Source organism: Puma concolor, chromosome F2, assembly GCF_028749965.1.
Source record: "Puma concolor isolate L17-30 chromosome F2, mPumCon1.1.hap2, whole genome shotgun sequence".
NCBI classification, from domain to species: domain Eukaryota; kingdom Metazoa; phylum Chordata; class Mammalia; order Carnivora; family Felidae; genus Puma; species Puma concolor.
Window position 1 is genome coordinate 61204315 of NC_141684.1, and position 21404 is coordinate 61225718.

Here is a 21404-nt window from a genome sequence, read left to right on the forward strand (position 1 = left end):
ACTTAACAACTTCATGTGAATCTACAATTATCTCAAAAATTTTAAAGAAAAAATTCAGATTTAAGATGAAGTTTTAGAAATACATTATTCAACTTATTTTGCTTCTCCTTTTTACATATCCACAAGTCATATGATAGAAATTTATCTTTAAACTAAAATACCTCTTTTAATAAGTAAAATAAAATTCTCAAGAAAGCACCATAGTATAGCATAAACACACTGATCTTTTTTAGTGGCACATGAAATAATTGAACATCTCACAGTTAATGGAAACTTAGAATTTGATGATTTATGGTATGTTTGGAATGAGGTTTACTTACAGGTCCATTTTGGCTCTTGTCGCTAGCTTTGGCACAAACCATCAAAATGTCTGTAATAAGCAATGGCAGTAACTAGTAAAGGACAGTCAAGAAGCATATAGTAATTATCCACATTTCCGTTTACTAGATGTATAAGAAAATAAATTCAGGAACAATGGGAAAGTAATGTATGCAACTTTAATAAGAAATGAAATACAGATTACAAAATACTCCCATTTAATTTTGTACACCAATACTTCAATATTTTCACTCATTAAATAAAGCACATGTGACTCCAAATGTCAAAGAATGCTCTTGGTTTATGACTAAATCCTCTAAAGAATAAAAGGTTGGTGAGAACTTAAAATTGTTAAGGTATTATGACATTGTTTATTTAGCATTTAACACAGACATCAAATAATCATGGTTAATACCAATTTAAGCATTTACAGAATACTACTTAGGCCCAATACTGATGTATTAAATGAAAATATCATAGAAACTGGTATTTATGGGACCATATTATAAAGCAGATTTTTTTAACACTGAAACAAAGTTAAATGTACCTAAATGAGACATGAAGCTATTCTTGGTAATAGTACAAATTTTGTTGTATGGATATTACTATTTTTAAGTTTTCTCCCTTATATGAAACTACTGTAAGGAAAATTTAAGTATATTACAAGTCATGGATTGCTTTGTACATTCTATAAATAAGCATATTAGTAACTAATATATTAAGGCCATAAATCAAGTCTTAGAGAAACTTTACTTTTATGTGTGTTACCAAGGTGAAGTCAGTCTACAGATGCAGAATAGGTTAACAGGAATACATTTTTTCTCTTACCAGGTTTTCATGGTTTTTTTTTTTTTTTTTTTGGCGGGGGGATAGGATTTGGGGATAAGATTATCGAAAGCACCAGGGTTCAACAAATTTACATTTTTTCAAAGGAAAAATATTCTTTAAGAATGCAATGATGGCATAGAATTTTACTCTTATAGCATCAATCTTCAGATTAAAGTGACACTGTAATCATACTGTAAAGCTTTAGATAAGAATTTTAAGACACATCAATGACCACCGGTTTCAAACAAAATGCCGTGATCAAACTATTTAACTGCGATTTTACCAAGCTTTTACAAACACATTCAGTCTTCACTGTCTGAGCAAATTAGTTTTAGCTTCTTCATAGTCCTCCATCTGTCTTTTAACATGACGCCTGTTCGGTTGTTGAATTTATAATGTAATAGTATTTTAGACCAGTGTCCCTCTCCGTATTTCCTCACACCAGATCTCAGATTCTTGTCTTCTTCCCAGAGCCATGCCTTATGATAAAATATAGAACAGTTATTCACAGAAATAAAATTCTTTAAAAAATTAAAGAACATACTATAAAACCAACTGTTTTTAATCAAAATAATATTAAAGTTTCTTTTTTTTTCTTAATGTTTATTTTTGAGAGAGAGAGAGAGAGAGAGAGAGAGAGAGAGAGAGAGAGAGAGAGACAGTGTGAGTAGAAGAAGGGCAGAGAGACAGAGGGAGACACAGAATCCGAAGCAGGCTCCAGGCTCTGAACACAGAGTCCGACACGGGGCTTGAACTCACGAACCACAAGATCATGACTGGAGCCAAAGTCGGACGCTTAACCAACTGAGCCACCCAGGCACCCCAGTATTAAAGTTTCTAAAGGAGGAAGAATTTGCATGTACATTTCTTAGATTTCTGTAACAGCTTATAAGCTGTGGATCCATTTCACAGACAACAGAAGGTATACAAAATTTTACATAACATTTCAGAGGCTACCTAGACTCTCCTTTAAAATATCTATCATGGGGCGCCTGGGTGGCTCAGTCGGTTAAGCGTCCAACTTCGGCCCAGGTCATGATCTCACAGCTTGTGAGTTCAAGCCCCGCACTGGGCTCTGTGCTGACAGCTCAGAGCCTGGAACTGCTTCAGATTCTGTGTTTCCCTCTCTCTCTGCCCCTCCCCTGCTCACGCTCTCTCTCACAAAAAAAAATAAGTGTGAAAAAAAAAATCTATCACTTTTACAATCCCCAAGTTAAGAATTTCTGTTATGTAAGAAATTGCTACAGTTTTGTTCAGTTTTTTAAGTTTATTTTTATTTATTTAGAGAAACAGAGAGCAAGTGGGGGAGGGGCAGAGAGAGAGAGGGAGACAGAATCCTAAGGAGGCTCCGTGCTGTCAGCGCAGAGCCCAGTGTAGGGCTTGAACTCACAAACCGTGAGATTATGACCTGAGCCAAAATCAAGAGTTGGATGCTCAACTGACTGAGCCACCCAGGCACTCCAGTTTTGTTTGGTTTTAAAAAGTATCGGGGTGCTTGGACGGCTCAATCAGTTAAGCTTTGGACTTCAGCTCAGGTCACGATCTCGCGGATCATGAGTTCGAGCCCCGCGTCGGGCTCTGTGCTGACAGCTCAGAGCCTGGAGCCTGCTTGGGATTCTGTTTCTCTCTCTCTCTGCCCCTCCCACTCATGTGTGCACTCCTTCTCTCAAAAATAAAAAAATAAACATTAAAAAAATAAAGAAAAAAATAAAAAGTAGTCATTGGTTTATGCAAATTTCAGATATACACCACAGTTTTCTTGTTCTAAGCTGAGCGAATTACTTTTAATAGAATGCACAGATGGTACCTGATACAACACAAAAGCTCAGATCTCTTAAAAAATAAATTAATATTCTCTGCCTGAATCCCCTTTAGGTTTCTGGGTACAAATTTAAACAGTATTTTCCAGTGGATCACATACAGCAGAGGTTAGCGAGCTACTGCCAAACTCCAGCCTTAGGCTGTTTGCACTGACCAGAAGCTAACAACGGTTTTTACATTTCAAAATAAGGTTTTTAAAGAAGAAAAAAATATGTGACAGAAACAGTATATGGCCCATAAAGCCTATTAAAATATTCACTACCTGGCCCTTTGCAGAGTTTGCCAACCTCTCACCTAGAAGTTAGTTATAATTTTGTCAAGTGAAGGTTAACCTCAGTTTTTAACATTAAGTATTTAATTTTTTCTTCTTGAAAAAGAGTTACTTTAATTTGATGCATTATTACTCTGTGATTGTTTATGCCTTCTTTTGTTTGATCTGAATGTTTGGAATCTTGCAAACTTAATTTCATCTGTGATTTAAAGGCAAGGGTCTTGCAAAACATCATATGGAACATGTGATCATATAGCAAATAATAACATCATCTTTAAAAGTTTAAAGAGGCCCACTCCTACCTTCTATAAAAGGAGTTGATGCCACAATTGGCTTCACGGTGTCAGAACAAAAAGAAAACACAAGGACAGTACAATTTCATTTGAGTCTACTCTTTCGTTTCCTCTTTTTCGTTTCTTTATTTTCGATATCTGACTTCTTAGATTCCATTCATAATATCATATAATAAACAAAGGGTTTAAGATGACATTTTGGGACATAAAAAATCTGTATTCCTTGTGCTTTTCTATCTTTTGCTTTCTTTTTTTTAAGTTTATTTAATTATTTTGAGGGGGGGAACACGTGTGCGCATGAGCATGAGTGGGGGAGGGGCGGATGGAGAGGGAGTGAGAGAATCTGAAGCAGGCTCCACAGAGTGTGGAGCCCGATGTGGGGCTCGAACCCATGAAACTGTTGAGATAATGACCTAAACCAAAGTTGGATGCTCAAACGAGTCACTGAGGCGCCCCTGCTTTCCTTGAAATATTATACATAGAATCAATAAAAAAAATGATAACAACCCTGGTCAAGCCCATAACCTACAAAATATAAAGAGCATATAACAAATTGAAACGCACCATTTTCTCTCCTATGGTTAAAAATGTTTTATGTAACTTATATTTGAAAATCGTATTGTCATTTTTAATGTCTTTCAGAAGAAAAAACCAATGCTCTATAATGCCTTAAAATGATACTATTTATAGTACCAAAAAGCCCCCAGTTACAGTAATTCCCATTACATACCATCTCTGGGGAAAAAAGTCTTTGTTGTCGAAAGACATTTACTTTTACTCTTTAATAGAATACATTTACAAAAGGAAGTCTCTTTTTAACCTGTGACGATGGGGCACCTAGGTGGCTCAGTTGAGGTAGGCATCCAACTCTTCATTTCAGCTCAGGTCATCATCTCATGGTCAGGAGATCAAAGAGATCGAGGAGATCAAGCCCCAAGTGGGGCTCTGTGCTGGGTGTGGAGCTGGCTTAAGATTCTCTCTTTCTCCTTTCCTTCTGCCCCTCCCCTGCTTGTGCACATGTGCACTCTCTCTCTCTCTCTCAAAAACCCATAAAACTGTGATGAGGCAGGCAGAAATACCTTTGTCTGTTTCACAGACAAATGCAGCAAGGAGAATCTGTCCAATCAGAAGAATGAAAATGTCGGGGCGCCTGGGTGGCGCAGTCGGTTAAGCGTCCGACTTCAGCCAGGTCACGAACTCGCAGTCCGTGAGTTCGAGCCCCGCATCAGGCTCTGGGCTGATGGCTCAGAGCCTGGAGCCTGTTTCCGATTCTGTGTCTCCCTCTCTCTCTGCCCCTCCCCCGTTCATGCTCTGTCTCTCTCTGTCCCAAAAATAAATAAACGTTGAAAAAAAAAAAAATTAAAAAAAAAAAAAAAAAAAAGAAAATGTTAACACAAAATAAGATGAAATCTGTCACTCACTGAAAAAAATTGTCCCACCAAAAAGCCAACAGTGGAAAGCTAAAAATAAAATGAGGTACTTGTGATAGACAAAGAATTCTTTTTTGGCAATAGTAAACAGTGACAGACAATACCATCTATGTTCTATTATTTAAATTATGTAGTTGATAACCCGTGTTTTTTTTAAAATACCAAAAAAAGAAAAAAACTTTTTTTTTTTTTTTATATATATCTATAAATAACACGTACAATCTCATTTGGAATTGTTGCCAGAAGAACTACAGGGAAAGGTCAATTAAAAGTATGAGGCAGGGGTGCCTGGGTGGCTCAGGTGGTTAAGCGTCTGACTTTGGCCTAGGTCATGCATGATCTTGCCATTCCCGAGTTCGAGCCCAGCCTTGGGCTCTGTGCTGACAGCTCAGAGCCTGGAGCCTATTTCGGATTCTGTGTCCATCTGTCTGTCTGTCTGTTCTCTCTGTTCCTCCCTCCCCTGCTCATACTCTGTCTCTCTCAAAATAAATAAACATTAAAAAAAAAAAAATTATGAGGCAGATGGGCACCTGGTGGCTCAGCTGGTTAAGCGTCTGACTCTTGGTTTCAGCGCAGGTTGTGACCTCGTGGTTCATGGGATCAAGCCCCGAGTGGGGCTCTGTGCTGGCAGTGGGGAGCCTGCTCAGGATTCTCCCTTCCATTCTCTCTTCCCCTCCCCAGCTTGTGCTCACTTTCTCAAAATAAATTAATTAAAAAAAAAAAATGTATGAGGCTGAGACTTCTAGTTCTGGGACATATAAAAAGCTTGGAAAGATCACTCCAGTTCTCAAAAGAAAAAAACTAAACTGAAAGTCAACGACTCTTTGTAGATCCACTAGAGAATTAACGCCAATAGGCAAACTGCTAACATAAAAACTAGAAAAACAAAAAGGGCGATATAGAGAATCACAGCTTATCAGGAAAAGAAGCTCACAGCTAGAGCCAGTACTGATAGAAACACGTAACTATGATGGGTGAAGTGATGGAGACTCACTGTGGACAAGTTTGAATTAAAAAACTCCAGGTGTCCACAACTCCAACTCATCTCCAGCCAACTCCAGCCCCCGCTAGAGGAAATAAAAGCTGAGAAGCACATTGGATGGTTTTAGCCCGGGACACAACTCAGTCAACGAATTAGAAAAATCACAAAACTATAGAATACTTCCCCTCCTCCTGCATCTCACCATGGTATCTGGGCTCCTGTAAAACAACTGCCTCAGCTGGAAAAGCTGCTTCAAATTCTTACTAGGGAGTCTCTAGGGAAAACCAAAGACAGGAAGGGAGACAAAAATAAGGAAATATAATGAATACCTGTTTTTTCCTAGATCGACGTTTTCTGGAAGTTACTGGCTGACTGTTCAAAATGTGTCTTCTCTTGCTTTCAGTGGTTTGTCTGTTTTTTTCCTTTCCTCTACCTAAATGTAGAAATATTGTCATCAAAAACTGTGTCACATTAAAATAAAAAAGGGGATTATTTTTTGAAAGATTCCATGAAATTCCTATCTAGTATTTAGCTATTTTAAATAAAAGAACTCTGGCTGTTTAATTTTTTCCCCTTTGAATCTGGAAGCAGCACGGTACAATGCAAAGATCAGTTTCCGAAAATCATAGGGGGTATTGAATGCTGATGCTGACTCTTTTATATGTCTTTAAACAAGTTATTTTACCTCCCAGAACCATTTCTCATCATCTGCTAAAAAAAAAAAAAAAAAAAAAAAAAAAAAAATTGAGTAATATTTATCTTACAGGATTGTTGAAATTTACTTAGGATAATGCTTAAGGAATATCTGACCTAGTGTAAGAATTGTAACCCTTCCCCATTCCTTCTTTTTTACATATAGTCAGTTTAGTAAGACAAAAATAAATGTACATGTTACTGAAAAGAAATAGAACTTAACTATTGAAAGAAAACTGTTTATGTAAAAACACTGAAAATCTCTACAAATAAAGAGTTTAGCAGGATGGTTGGATATAAGATCATTAAACAAAGCTCAATAGTATTTCTGTTTATTAGCAACAGTTAAAATAATTAAAACAAGCAAAAGATAATATATGCAATAGTAACAAAAAATACAATATTCTTATAAATAAATCTAGCAAAAGTAGTCAAAATCTGTATGTATATAGTAAATTATAAAGCTTTACTATGTATGTGTATATATATACACTACACATTATAAGAAAATATATGAGACAATCTAAATAAGAGAAATATGCTGCATAGGAAGACTTCATCTAATATAGTCTATAACTAAAGTCTATAATTAACACTAATATATAATAACTGTGTCCATTTTTTCCAAAAGTATCTATTGTTTACAATGGAATTTCATCTTTTAAAATATTTTTTATTAAAACATTTTTTTCTAATGTTTATTTTTGAAGGAGAGAGAGAGAGAGCGAGCGAGTGGGAGAGGGGCAGAGAGAGAGAGAGGGAGACACAGAACCCGAAGCAGGCTCCAGGCTCTGAGCTGTCAGCACAGAGCCTGACATGGGGCTTGAACTCATGAACTGTGAGATCATGACCTGAGCCGGAGTCTGATGTTTAACTGACTGAGCCACCCAGGTGCCCCTAAAATATTTTTTTCTCATTATTTATTTTGAGAGAGAGAGCATGCGAGACTGTGTGAACAAGGGAGTGGCAGGGAGAGAGAATCCTCACTGTCAACACAGGGCCTGATGCATGGTTCCACGTCACAAACCATGAGATCATGCCTTGAGCGGAAATCAACAGTCAGATGCTTAACCACCCAGGTGCCCCTACAGTGCAACTTCAAATAAAAATTTTAACAGGGTGTTTTGTAGAACTTAACAAGATTATTCTAAAATTATATGTGTTATGAGAAGTAGTCCGCCAATGGTCCTGAGCATCCCTTCAGTTTTTGCTGAATGTACAAGGCTTCTTTGTTTCGTGATACGAAGCAGTTTTGTAGTCAAATAGGCACCTAAGTAGGTCAAAGGAACCACAGCCTGAGCACCTACTCTTTCCTGCAGGGGTGTTTGGGCTGGGAGGGGGGTGGGGAAGGTTGGGGGGAAACTAGCTTGTTCGCTATCATGTTTTGCTGCTTATTCAAAAAGTGCTAGGCCCTTGGCATCAAGTTCCTCAGTTACCATACAACCCATTGCCTGCACAGTGTCTATCTGGGGCCATTACACTGTCTATGGGACTTGGGATAAAGGAATCAGCACAACTATGTGGACGCCATGCTATTTGCTGTGCTATAACAAACTGTTTTGCTCTGACTTGTTAGGTCTTATTGTCTACTTGTGGCACCTGCAGAATCCTCTATGAAGTTGGGTTTTTTCCTGACAACACAGAAGACCAAAACACCGAGAACAGTCAAAATATTTCTGTAAGATGAAGGGAACTGCTCTATCACATAAGGAGTTATTATAAAACTACAGTAATTGATACAATATGGTATTGTTGCAGGAACAGACCGTATATTCTAGTCAGGCTCCAACCAGGAAAATGGAAAACACACTAGTTATGAACAGAGATTTTCCTATTGCAAATTGTTTAAACAGGTGCTAGAGGACTATAAAAACAAAAAGGAAATTAACAAATTAGCAGAGATCAAGAACTAAATTAATCATTACAGCTGGAGGTCTCAGTATTCTCTTTCAGAAACTGGTGGAACAAGTAGGCAAAAATAAGCATGCCCAAATCGGAACAGCACTATGAACCAACTTCACCTGACTGACATTTTACAACACTCCATTCAACAACAGAATTCACATTCTTCTCAAGTGTACATCAACACTCACCAAGACAGACCATATTACGCACCATAAAACAAGTAACTTAAAAAAAGAAAGAAATCCTACAAAGCATTTTCTCAGTCCCGAACAGAATTAAATTGGGAAGCAATAAGAGAAAGATTATCTGGAATACCTTTCAATATTTGGAAATTAAACAAAGAACTTGTAAATAGGCCATAAGTCAAAGAAAAAGTCTTAAGGGAAATGAAAAAATATTTTGAACTAAATGAAAAAACAACATCTCAAAATCTGTGGGATAAAACTAAAGCAGTAATTAAAGGGGAATTTATAGTATTAAGTGCAAATATTAAAAAAGACCTGTGAATCTAGAAATAAAAGGCAACTCATATACAAAGTGGGCAGAAAGTCAGGTTGGCATCAGACTTGTCCACAGCAGCCCTCACAAAGTAAAAAAATAATGAATTGATATCCATAAAGTTATAAAAAAAACTATTTCCAAAGAATATTACATTTAGCCAAATTTCCCTTTAAGCAAAAAACACTACACATTCAAGATATAGCATAGATCCCTATGTCAATGGCATTGCACTAACACTGTATGGGGACAGATGGTAACTACCCCTAGGGTGAGCATAGCATAATGTATGGAGTTGTTACAGTAACTATGCTCTATACATGAAACTAATGTAACATTCTGTGTCAACTATATTTCAATTAAAAAAAAAAAAAAAGAGGTCCTCCTAAAGGGGAGGCCAACAGAGCAAAGTAGAGCTAAGAGACACAGAGGAAGCAGGTCTGATGAAAATGCTTAAGGAGCAGGATCCAGCCACACCTGAAGGCGATGTATATCTGAACTTAGAAGTATCATGAGCAAGTAAATTCCCTTTCTCATCCCAAAAAGAAAAAAGAACAGACATTCTCAGTGATGTAAATCTTTAGAAATTATAACACCTATAATCCCATCTTTAAAAAACCATAGCCAAGGGGTGCCTGGGTGGCTCAGCCGGTTGAGCATCTGACTTCAGCTCAGGTCATGATCTCACTCACAGTTTGTGGGTCCAAGCCCTGCACAGGGCTCTGTGCTGACAACTCAGAGCCTGGAGCCTGCTTCGGATTCTGTGTCTCCCTCTCTCTTTGTTCTTCCCCTACTCACGCTCTGTCTCTGTCTCTGTCTCTCCCTCAAAAATAAATAATGATTAAAAAGCCATAGCCATACAAGAGTTAAGGAATGGGGACATCATGGTCAAAGGGTCAGTAGTAAGCAATAAATCAATTTAAATACAGATTAAACTACTTTGGGAATTATGGCTAGAAAAGAATGCTACAAACTTTCAACATATGAAATGAAACTAAGAAAAACTGGGTAACTGGGGGAGATCTTTTTTTTTTTTTTGCTAATCTCACCCTTTTTAAATAAAAATCAATCAACAGTCTAAAGTTTAAATCTATGATTACAGAGGCAACCTGACCCAACCTCTCGAAGCAGTTCATATTCTTTATCCTTCATTTTGGAGGAATCATATAGATTACTGATATACTTCTTATGAAACATGAAATATTTACATAAAGTCAGTGAATTTTTCAGTTTCATTCTTTAGAAACTAAACGTAAATAAATTAAAAAAAAAATTTTTTTTTAATGTTTATTTATTTTTCCAGAGAGAGATTGACAGAGTGTGAGCAGGGAAGGGGCAGAGAGAGAGGAAGACACAGAACCCGAAGCAGGCTCCAGGCTCTGAGCTGTCAGCACAGAGCCTGACGCGGGGCTCAAACCCATGAACTGTGAGATCACGACCTGAACCGAAGTCAGACGTTCAACCAACTGAGCCACCCAGGTGCCCCTGAAACTAAATGTTAATATATTTTAAAGTAACATGTAACTTGATCACATTTTTCTAAATTTTTATTTGGCTATCTATTCTTCCACTGAAGTAGTCTAGCCCAGCAATTAAAGGTATGGGCTATTCAGTCAGAATGTCTAATTTCACCTGTCTGGCTCAGTTGCTAAGAACATGAAACTCTTAATCTTGGCAACATGAGTTCAAGCCCCACATTGGGCACAGAGTTTACTTAAAAAAAAGAACATCTAATTTCAAATTCTATTTCTGTTCACTGTTTCTGTGACCACGTGCAATTTACTTAATCTTTTTTTGTATCAGCTTCCCCACCTGTAAAATGGGGATGATAAAAAAAAAAAAAAGCACTTGTAAGACTGCTGAGAATTAAATGAGTTTACATACAGAAAGCTTTTAACTCAAATACTAATCATCACCTCACTGAATGCTGGTAAGTTTTTTCTGCACAGAAAGAATTTAGGGGATTTTTTTTCTTTCAAGTTTTCTGAATCACTTGATTTTTTACAAGTACATGGCAGTTTTACAAATCTGAAAAAAAAATTTTTTTTAAAAAGGTGTTTTAAAAATTTTTGAAAAAAACTGTTAGCACAAACAAAACTAATATCCTCTAACTATGAAGAGAGGATACTGCATGCCTTTTAACCAAACTGGAAGGTTAAAAAAAAAAAAAATAATGTGTATGTATGTATTACTAACATAACAAAAAGTCAAGAAATGTACAAAAACACATAAGATCTTCCAGGCTCAACATCCACAGTCACTGTCAAACCACTCTGCAATGAGGTTATTTATTTATAGTTCTCAGAGTTTAGCCACTGATCAACTATTTAGAATGTAAAAAAGTATATGTTTCCATTTCTTTGAGTTTTGTATTATGAAATTAAAAGTCCAGAATCCCAAATTATTTTAGTTTATAATTGATTCCTATTTTGCGGCAATAGATGCAGAACAATTTTGGAACAACACGAAGCCAAGTATTTCTTTGAGTTTAACTTTGCCATCTTTAAAATGAGGATGATAATAGTATCTATGAATGTAAACATTTCAGAGCTGCAATTTACAAATATCAATGAATACCAGCCCTGTCATCAGCCATCAGCTATGAATAAATTTATCCATTTAGTACCTACTTCAGCCCCACTCTGTCCCTGGCATCAAGCTGGCACATCTACTAGTGTTATATGGATCAGTAAACAATACTGTGCAGCAACAGTTTAAATATCCTTACATTCATTCATACAGTACCCAGAACATAGTGTAGGTTCAATAAACATTTGCTGAATGAATATATACCAAGAAGAAACTTACAAATTGTAATTTAAATAATTATGGACTGCTTTCAAGATTTTTTGATTCTTGTTGCTTGTTTTTTAAATCCAGCGATGCCTTTTTTGAGAATAAATTCTAAATGCAATGAAGAGGGTAGCTAGATTCTACAGTCAATCCTCATTATTCCTGGGTTCTGTAATTGTGAATTCACCTCCCTACTAATTACCTGTAACTCAAAAATCAATACGTAGAGTGCTTTTGTGGTCACTGCAGAACAACAAAAAATTTAACTCCCCTGAAGTGTACGTTCCTAGCTGAGGTTAAGCAAGGTGAAGCTCTGTCTTTCATGTTTTAGCTCTGTTATAAATAATTGTCTTTTTTACACTCTATTTAATGCTACATTTTGTGTTTTTGGGTAATTTTGCTGTTTAAAAATGGCTCCCAAAAGCGTTGTGGAAGTGCTGTCTAGAGTTCCTAAGTGCAAGAAGACTGTAATGTTCCCAAAAGAAAAAATATGTGTGTTAGGTAAGCTTCATCCAGGCATGAATTACGGTGCTACTGGCCATGAGTTCAAGGTTAATGCATTAACATTATATATTAAAGTGTCTTTAAACAGAAACATATAAACACACTGAACAAGGTTATATATTTACCAGGTAACAAAACTGTGGTGACAAGAAGCTCAAAAGAATCTGGTCTTGTAATTCCCCTGTAATGGTTCAGTATTCACTAATCATGGTGACTTCATAGAACATAACTACCATGATCACAACTATACGTTTCAGGTAAGTAACTACCTCAAGTTCCTGAATAAAGTTAAGGTAGAAAAGCAGTGTACCAGCATAGCAAAATTAAACTAGGCAATCAGAACGGTTAACTTTCTAAATTAATCACTAACTTTTTAAATTAACTCTATGAGGTTATGACATCTAATCCTCTGTTTCAGTTTTCTGAAGTGTGTCTGTGTGCTGTGGTGGGAAGGTCAAAGGCTGGATCACTTTCAAGGACACCTCAATTCTCCACTTCTAAAAATTGTAATAGTAATAAGAGTACTCACTTTGAAGAGTTTCCACTCTTTCCTCTTTCTTATTAAAATCTTGCTGTCGGCTTCTGTGTTTCCATTTAGATAGAAAGAGATTCTTGTGAGACCTAAATTAAACATAAAAGCATAGAAAAGCTATAAAAAGGGTAGATGATTGGTCTTAACCTCTGTTCTAGGACCTTCTACTTTGGCCTTTTTCCTTTGGTGCTCTCCTTGCTGAGTGCCCCATCTTAACCTTGGCCTCTTAAGATTTTTGTTGTCTTTACTTCCCTCTCTTCCCATCACTTATTTCTTCCATCTCATCTATTTAGAACTCTAGATTCTTTTGGCCTTCTAATTAGATGAAGAAAAAAAAAAACAACACCTCAGACTATCAGCTATGAACTTTCATTCTTTCCCATGTCTTTTAAGTTTATTTCCCAAAAGAGAAATTCCAAAATTCCTTTACACATAATGGCAGGTACCACTTATCTTTATAGCTTCCAAAGAGAGCTTTTCTGACAGGAAGGCTGGAAATACAGAATGTGGCAAAATTTTTTGACAACCCTGCAAAGTTGTTATTATTTGTTTTATAAAGGAGCTAGTTTAGATGAAAAAAGTAGCTCATCTAAGCCTAGGAAATGATTTTATCACCACCTAAAATCTCTATTTTTACCCCGCAACCTGCTAATCCTTTCTCTCCCTTCCAGAACTTTCTTTCGTGCTCTCTGGAATGCTGTTTTCAATCTCTTCACCAGTTCCCCCACCTCTCCCCATTGTCTAAAAACTAGCTCCCTCTTAGGGAGGGCTCTGGTACCCCAAGGCCCTCCAGACTGGGCTGGCTCCTGAAGGGCTAGGAGGCAGCCTTTTGGTGCCCAGCCTCCTGGCTGCAACAAAGCTGGGGAGCAGGCCTGCTTAAGTACAGCAGGCTTAATCTTCTTCCTTCTATGACCCCAGGGTCCCAGAGATGGGTCTCTATACTTTTCATTTCCTAATGAATGCCTGCTTCCATAGAAACCTTAGCCCTTGCAGTTCATGCCACTGACGTGTACCACCTGCTACCATTCTTCAGGATCATTCACTATCCTTGTAAGCACTTCCTATCATTAACAGATCTTTCTCTACCCCCAAGTGATGCCTTTATCATGTTATTTCAGTGTTCGCATCCCAAATGCTCCATTTCTGAAATCATTCATGTAGACTTTCTGCTCTCTGAATATGTTAGATTGTCTGTTACGAAATTTCTAGTAAATTAAACACACTTTTTCAAGTAATTTCATAAAATCAGAATTTGGGATATTCATCAGAAATGTAATCAACCCCCTAGCAACAGATCCTTGTTTCTGGGCCAGAATAAGAGTTTGTTAAACATCTGCTTTAAGTTCAAGCACTCCCTATATGTGTCTACCAAAAATGGCCTTGTGGAAACAATGTGTGACAACCCAGGATCCCAGAGGCAGGTCTCTATAGTTTTGAATTTCAAGACATGTCAGGGTCTTGAATATCTGTTGAGGTAAGCAGGCACCTGCAATATTCTCTAAATCACACCATTTATATGACAGTAATAACATATTTAGGTCTGCATGAAGTGCCTCAATCAAAGATTTTAAAGACAGAGAAGAAAAATGTCAATTTACTTCACCTCAATAAAGATACTGTACCCTCTGAGGATTCAGTTCCAGCAGACTTTTTGTCAGTAGTAACACTTTAAAAGAAAATTTGTAAGAATATAAACAAAAGAAACTTTTCACAAGGATAATACTATATAATCAAGTCATACTTCAAATTATACAAAATATCTTTGAAAAGAAACCCTGGTAACATTAGGACATACAGATAGTCCATTAAAACATGGATAATTTCTGCCCAGATATGAGACCAGATAGATATTAAATTAAGCTTTCATAAACATACGTCAAGCAAAGTTAATGTACTCCAGCATTCATGTCACTTTCAAAAACTCTCCCATGGATCCTTACCTCCATGAATGCAAGTATAATTTCTCGCCCTCCCCACGAGTCTCCAACTGAACTTTTTAACAAATTCATCTCTTTTGCTGAAGTTAAACTTAAGCTTCCACAAAAAAAGCATGACCATTTACATACCTCTGTGTCTTCACTGGAACTGTTCTTTTCTCCTAAAATGACACTTCCTCCTCAACCAACTGTAAAAATCCTAACTATCCTTCAAGGCCCTGCTCAATGCTCACCCCTCCTTGAAGCTACCCATCTCAACTTCTTTAGCATTTAAGTCTATCTATAAATTTTAACAACAAACTAGGTACTGTTCGTGTTTCATGTCTGTACTTCTCAATGCCTTGAAATAGTTTATAAGCTTTATCAGAGCAAAGTTGGCATCTACCATTGATAACATGAAGGCTTCATCTTTTGTCTGATTTCACAATCACACTTTTGATTCTATCCTTGTTCACTTATGTTCTGCTAACTTTTGTCCTCATATTGATAAATCTGATGTTTTACTTGTCCTGATCCTATTTGCTTCTAGAATGGTTTTGATAATTGCTTGGTTCTTGATCTTTATTTTGTCTCTAGTTTTAGTTTTGCTCCCCATGTTTAGTGCATTGCAAGTTCTAATGTATGCCTCGTAATGAACTAAATACCAAGGATACAAGGCTAACTAAGAACCTTTAAAGGATCCTCAATCTGGTGAGAAATACAGAAAAGTAAATAGGTATGTTACTATCCAAGATAAGTCCTTTTACAGAGATATGACTCAATGCTGTGGGAGCACAGAAGTGACGACTGATCCAGAGATCAGGTGATGTTTTGAGCTAGAACTTGAATGGCAAGTAAGGGCATGCCTTGGAGAGAACAGAAAGAAGGGAATTCAAAATTAAAGCAAGAGACCAGGCATGAAAAAGCTTGTCATATTTGAGGGTCAGGACTAAGTTCTGTGTTGCTAGAAAGTACCATGTATGTGGGTAGGGAGAGGTTAATGCTTAAGGGTAAGGTTGTATGTGAAGAAAACAGAAAGTGGGGGGATGTAAGGCTTTGCAAGCCATGGCAATAAATTCTAACTAGAAAACAGAAAGCCAAAAGAGATTATTAAGCTGGAAAGTGATTTAAACAGATTTATTTTTATGGGATGCTAACTCTAGAAATCATGTCAAGGATGGATTTGTATGGTACAAAGCTAAGTAATAACCTAGGACACAAGTGATAAATATATTAAAGAAGCATGGAGATGGGATTCATAACACTTGGGGAGTTAACTGGATGTATGAGGAGAGTCAGGGTACAGAGACAGATGAGAATATCAAGAGTTCTGTTTACACACAATGATTAAACTGTGTCTTGTGTAAGAGGACATTTGAAATAAGTGGATAGTACTATATGAGAGGAAATGTATTCATCACCTGCATAAATCACGGCAAGTTTTAATTTTATTTTAAAGCAGCACTAGCCTGAGCAAGAAGGCTAGGCCACCGGAATGTATTGGGTCTCAGTATTATCACTAAACTGTGATATACTAAACAAAATAAAATAAATGAGCCAATAAAAATGAAAGGCCTAGGGGGCACCTGGGTGGCTCAGTCGGTTGAGCGCCCGACTTCGGCTCAGGTCACGATCTCATGGTTTGTGGGTTTGAGCTCCACATCAGGCTCTGTGCTGACAGCTCAGAGCCTGGAGTTTGCTTCAGATTCTGTGTCTCCCTCTCTCTGCCCCTCCCTTGCTTGTGCTCACTCTCTTGGGCTCTCTAAAATAAACATTAAAAAATTAAAAAAAAAAAAAAAAGATCTACTTCTTAAAATGGATCTTAGAAAATCATAAGACTTTAATAGAGTTTTTAGGGAGATGAACCAGTAAGGGAGCAGATCACATTAATAGGTAGGGACAAGCAGGAACTATAAGACAACTAAGCTTAGTCCTGAGGTCTATCCAACTTGAACCCCAATCCCCATCTCTAAATAAGTAGTTAAGATGAGGAACCTGCAGCATTCAAGTGATGGCCAGCCACCCCCCCCCCCCAATACCCCCCCGCCAAAACGAGACACTACATCGTTGCAAAATACATCCATCTGGAGATGACATGACTATCTGGCCATGGGTTAAGGGTGGAAGAATAGAGGGAATGGACCATAAGTTCAACAGAAAAGAACTTTATCATGGTAGAGTGTATCTTCTTCAATAAGGTTAGTTCCTAAAGCCAAGACAAAAGGTAAAAATTACCCTTGAAAATCTCTAAAACATAATTTTGGAGACTGAACTTGTCTCTCAATACAGTAGTCCCCCTCATCTGTAGTTTCGCTTTGCACAGTTTCAGTTACCCCCGATCAATTGCATCTGGGATCTTATCAGCCAAATACTACATCACAGTGTCTGCGTCATTCCCCTCACTTCACCTCATCACCTATGCATTTCATCAGCTCACATCGTCACTAGAAGGGGAAGTACAGTACATGAAGATGTTTTGAGACAACATTCACATAACTTCTGTTCCAGTAGATTATTGTGGTTCATGTCTCACTGTATTTAATTTATAAACTAAGCTTTATCATAGGTATGTATGTATAGATAAAAACATAGCATATTTAGGGTTTGGTACTTTCTGTAGTTTCAGGCCTCCACTGAGGGGTCTTAGAACACATTCCCATGGATAAGAGGGATTACTATGTGTAGGACTAACATAGCCTACTTCCCTCCCGCGTTGGAGCAAATCCCAATTTCTTCAGTTGAGCACCAGATGAAGTGGTTAGCTTAAGGTTAAAGATGTAGGAACAGTATCTTAAAATACTAGAATAATCCTCAGGATAGTGAGTCACATGATGAAGGCATGTGGGATCTGAGAACTAAGGGGTACAGATGATTCAAGTTTCCAACTTCAACACGGTTCCAGAGCACACGTTGCCTTAGAATGGTAAATGGTATTACTCATACCATTTAAACTGTACTATTTCCGCTGAACACATATAACAGTGTACATAAAACATGAAGTAACTGTACAGTACTTCAAATATCCAAATGTTAACAATCAGTAAAACATACCCTCTAAAATAATAATTTTTGTTAAAAATGGCTCACTAGCAACACTTTCACATAAAGATATTGTATCCATGAGACAAAAAATATATTAATGAATTTACAAACCTTTTTCCTACATCCAAATTAGCTTCAGTTTCCATTTCAATACTGTTACCATCAGGTTTCTCTTGAGAAGTTGTTCTTGCTCTTTTACTTTCCACTACTTTTGCTGCTGCCTTAAAAAATGGGGTTGTGAAAGAGGAAGGAATTCATGAAGCCATTGTGAACAAAGAGCATTAAAATTAAGCCTTCTAATTCCTTGAGTCATAACCAAAGTATCTGTTGACAGGTCAATAAAGGGACTGCGCTGTATTTTTCTCCAGGAAGTATGATATCAATAGCAGCTGCATTACTTACCTGCTTGGTTTTTAAGCCTTATGGAGAAGGTCTTTCCTTGTACATGTATTTCATATATAAAATGCTTGCTAGGCAATATTAAGATAAAGGGTTACTTAAAAAAAAATAAATAAATAAAAGTTCCAGATATTTTAAGACAAAACCCCCTTACTCATTGCTCCACTGAGGATAAAATGTTACAAAAAAATTTTTTTAAAGGCCTTTCTTCAGTCCAATTTTACTTTTTACAAAAAAATGCAAAAATTTTCTTTAACCTATTTTTCCCAACTTTTTATTTTGAAAAATTTGCCCAACTCTTATTTTAAAAAATTTAAAAAATACTGCGAAGATCACTGATAAACTCTTGAGATTCACTAATTGTAACGTTTTGCCATTCTTCTACAAAATCACTAAATAAAATTCCAATTAGTTTTTAAGGATTTCTATTCCAAGTATTCTCCTTTATTATAACAATTTATCCTTAGCTTATTGTTCGAGTCTCTTTGAAATATGCATACCTTCATAAGAAAGGCTGATGATTTTTCACTTATTACACAATTCACATAACTCTTAATTTTCTCCATCATGTGGTTGTAGCTGAAGTGCTGAAAAATGGAGTGGAATGTATCTCTCTGAGAGATTACCATAAGCAATTTCCTTTTTAAAGGCTAAAGAAAACAGGAAAAACATATTAATACATAAATCACAAATAAGATATTACAAATTTTGTCACATATTATTTAATTTAAAAAAGCCACATTATAAACTCAGGGATACAGGAGATTTTAAAAAATTCTGTTTCAAATTGCCCACCAATATATTTTTTCTTACTTAAAAAAAAAAAAAACTACATTGTATTTCACACACATAACAAAAAGATTAAAAAATAAATTATGAACCTGAATGTCCACTGCCAAGTTTATGGAAATAAAACATCATCTGTACAACTAAAGCTCTTGTTTATTACCAAAATGATTGCACCTCCAGCTTCTCCTCTGCTCAAGGTAACCATTATCCTGAATATAGAATTTATCATATTCATGCATTCCTTTAAACTTGCACTATGTATGTATGCACCCATAAATATATGGTACTGTTTAGCATAGTGTATTTTCTGAAACTTGCTGTATTTTGCTCAGCTCTGTGACACTTATTCATGTTGATAATATTTTTATAGAATTAGCTACTTTTACTGCTGCACAATATTCCACTGATCAAAAATACCATTTATTCATTCATTCTTCCAGCCTTTTGAAAGCAGTTAGAGGCTATTTTCTATTACTGCAGCACTGGTAAACATTTCTCTACATGTCTTCTTGCGCACATTACAAGTTTTTCTTAGACATCAGTTCTTTGAAGGCTGGTTGCACAATTAAAGCTAGAGAGCTTTCAAAAAATTCTACTTCTCAGGCTCTATTCCAGACCAATTGTCTTAGTGGGGCCTGTTTTTTGTTTGTTTTTAAATAAAACTTCATGGCTTTTAAAATGTGCAGTAAAAATAAAAAGTTACTCCAGGGTATTTATCTAGAAGTAGAATTGCTGGAATGCATACTTACAGATTTTACTAAAATGCTCTCCTAAGTACTAATTTACATACACCACTGAGAGAAAGGTATGGCAGCCTTACCATTTCTCCACTCTTTGGGCCAGCTGTTGGTATTCTAAGATATTTTAATTGTTGCCAGTCTGAGGTATAGGAAATACTATTTCAATATATTACTTGGGATTGCCTTGATTACTCATGATAGTGAGATTAAGTGCTTCCTCTTATGCTTCCTGGTTGTAAGGAAGGTTTCCCCTTCTGTGAGGTAGAGTGGAGTTTTCAGTAGCCTCACAGGGCTAAGGCAAAAAGTGGGGGCAGGAAACTCAATAAACATATCAGGCTTTCAGCTGAGATCTCTGGAGGGTTACACCCTAGGAACAGGGCCAAATTAGAGAAAAACTAAGTCTAAATAAAACTACAACCTACTCTTGACCTAGCTCAGTCCCTCAAGTGGATTAAGGTGACCACTCTTCTACTCTATACCAGCATAGGAAAAGGTGCTCAACTTCACTATTCATGAGAGACAGAGAAACTAAAACCCAACGTGATAGTACTACATATTTGCCAGCATACTAAAAGGAAAACAACAGAGAAGGTCTGTGAAGCAACTGGAACTCTTGCACACTACTGAAGGAACTGATATAACCACTTTGGAAAACTATTTGGCAGTTATCTACTAAAACTGAGTATGTGCATACCTTATAACCCACCAAATCATTCTTAAGTATATACCAACAGAAACACATACATTTATTCTACAAAAGACGTGTAAAAGGAATGTAACAGCCAAAAACTGGAAATAACTCAAATGTTTCTCAACAGTAGAATGGGTAAGTTGCATATTCCAACAATGGAACAATGGAAATAAATGAAATATTGTTAGAAGCAACACCATGGATCAATCTTATATAAACTTGCTATATGACTGTAATATATAAAGTTTGGAAACATGTAAAACTAATCTTGGATGTTACAAGTCAGGGTAGTGGTTATCCTTGAGAAGGTAAGATAGTGACTGGAGGGTGCTGGTGATGTTCTTTTCCTTGATATAGGGGCTCATCACACAAGCATGTTTCTTTTGTGAAAAGACATCTATTTATACATTGGTGGTATATGTATGCTACTAAAGGTATACTACTGTTCAATAAAAAGTTCACTAAAAAAATACGTAAAAAAACAGGGTGCCTGGGTGGCTCAGTCAGTTAAGTGTCTGACTTCGGCTCAGGTCATGATCTCGCGGTTCATGAGTTCGAGCCCCGCATCGGGCTCTGTGCTGACAGCCTGGAGCCTGCTTCGGATTCTGTATCTCCCGCTCTCTCTGCCCCTCCCCCACTCGCAAGCTCACTCTCTCTTTCTCTCTCTAAAATAAATAAACATTAAAAATTTTTTCAAAAAAAAATACAATTATCTTTTATTTCTTTAAATAAACTTAATTTATTCCAACACTGTAATACTGAAAGACAAGTTCTACTGACCTTAACATTACATTACACATACACACAAAAACTACTAATGATCACATAAGAGACTTCTAAAAAATAATTATGTTTCCTATACCCATGCTACCCAATATGGTAGCCATCAGCCAAAATGTAGCTACTGGGCCTTTGAAATGTGAGACCTGAATTTAGACATAAGTATAAAATACACATCA

At 36.6% G+C, this 21404-nt stretch overlaps 1 protein-coding gene across 4 annotated transcripts in view; it reads right to left on the reverse strand.

Annotated features, from left to right (window-relative positions):
- Positions 1-483: 483 nt before the first annotated feature.
- TERF1 (telomeric repeat binding factor 1) overlaps positions 484-21404 on the reverse strand; it is a 34329-nt gene continuing 13408 nt past the window's right edge. For 2 of the 4 annotated variants that reach the window (XM_086695335.1, XM_086695333.1), the window contains 6 exons: positions 18726-18875; positions 17938-18047; positions 14472-14534; positions 12866-12957; positions 6273-6376; positions 484-1625 (listed from right to left, as the gene is read on the reverse strand). In XM_086695335.1, the coding sequence (XP_086551461.1) occupies positions 1449-1625; positions 6273-6376; positions 12866-12957; positions 14472-14534; positions 17938-18047; positions 18726-18875 (696 nt within the window). In that variant the 3' untranslated portion in view covers positions 484-1448. The remainder of the gene's footprint in view (positions 1626-6272; positions 6377-12865; positions 12958-14471; positions 14535-17937; positions 18048-18725; positions 18876-21404) is intronic. The other 2 variants (XM_086695336.1, XM_086695334.1) reach the window with 2 other exon arrangements.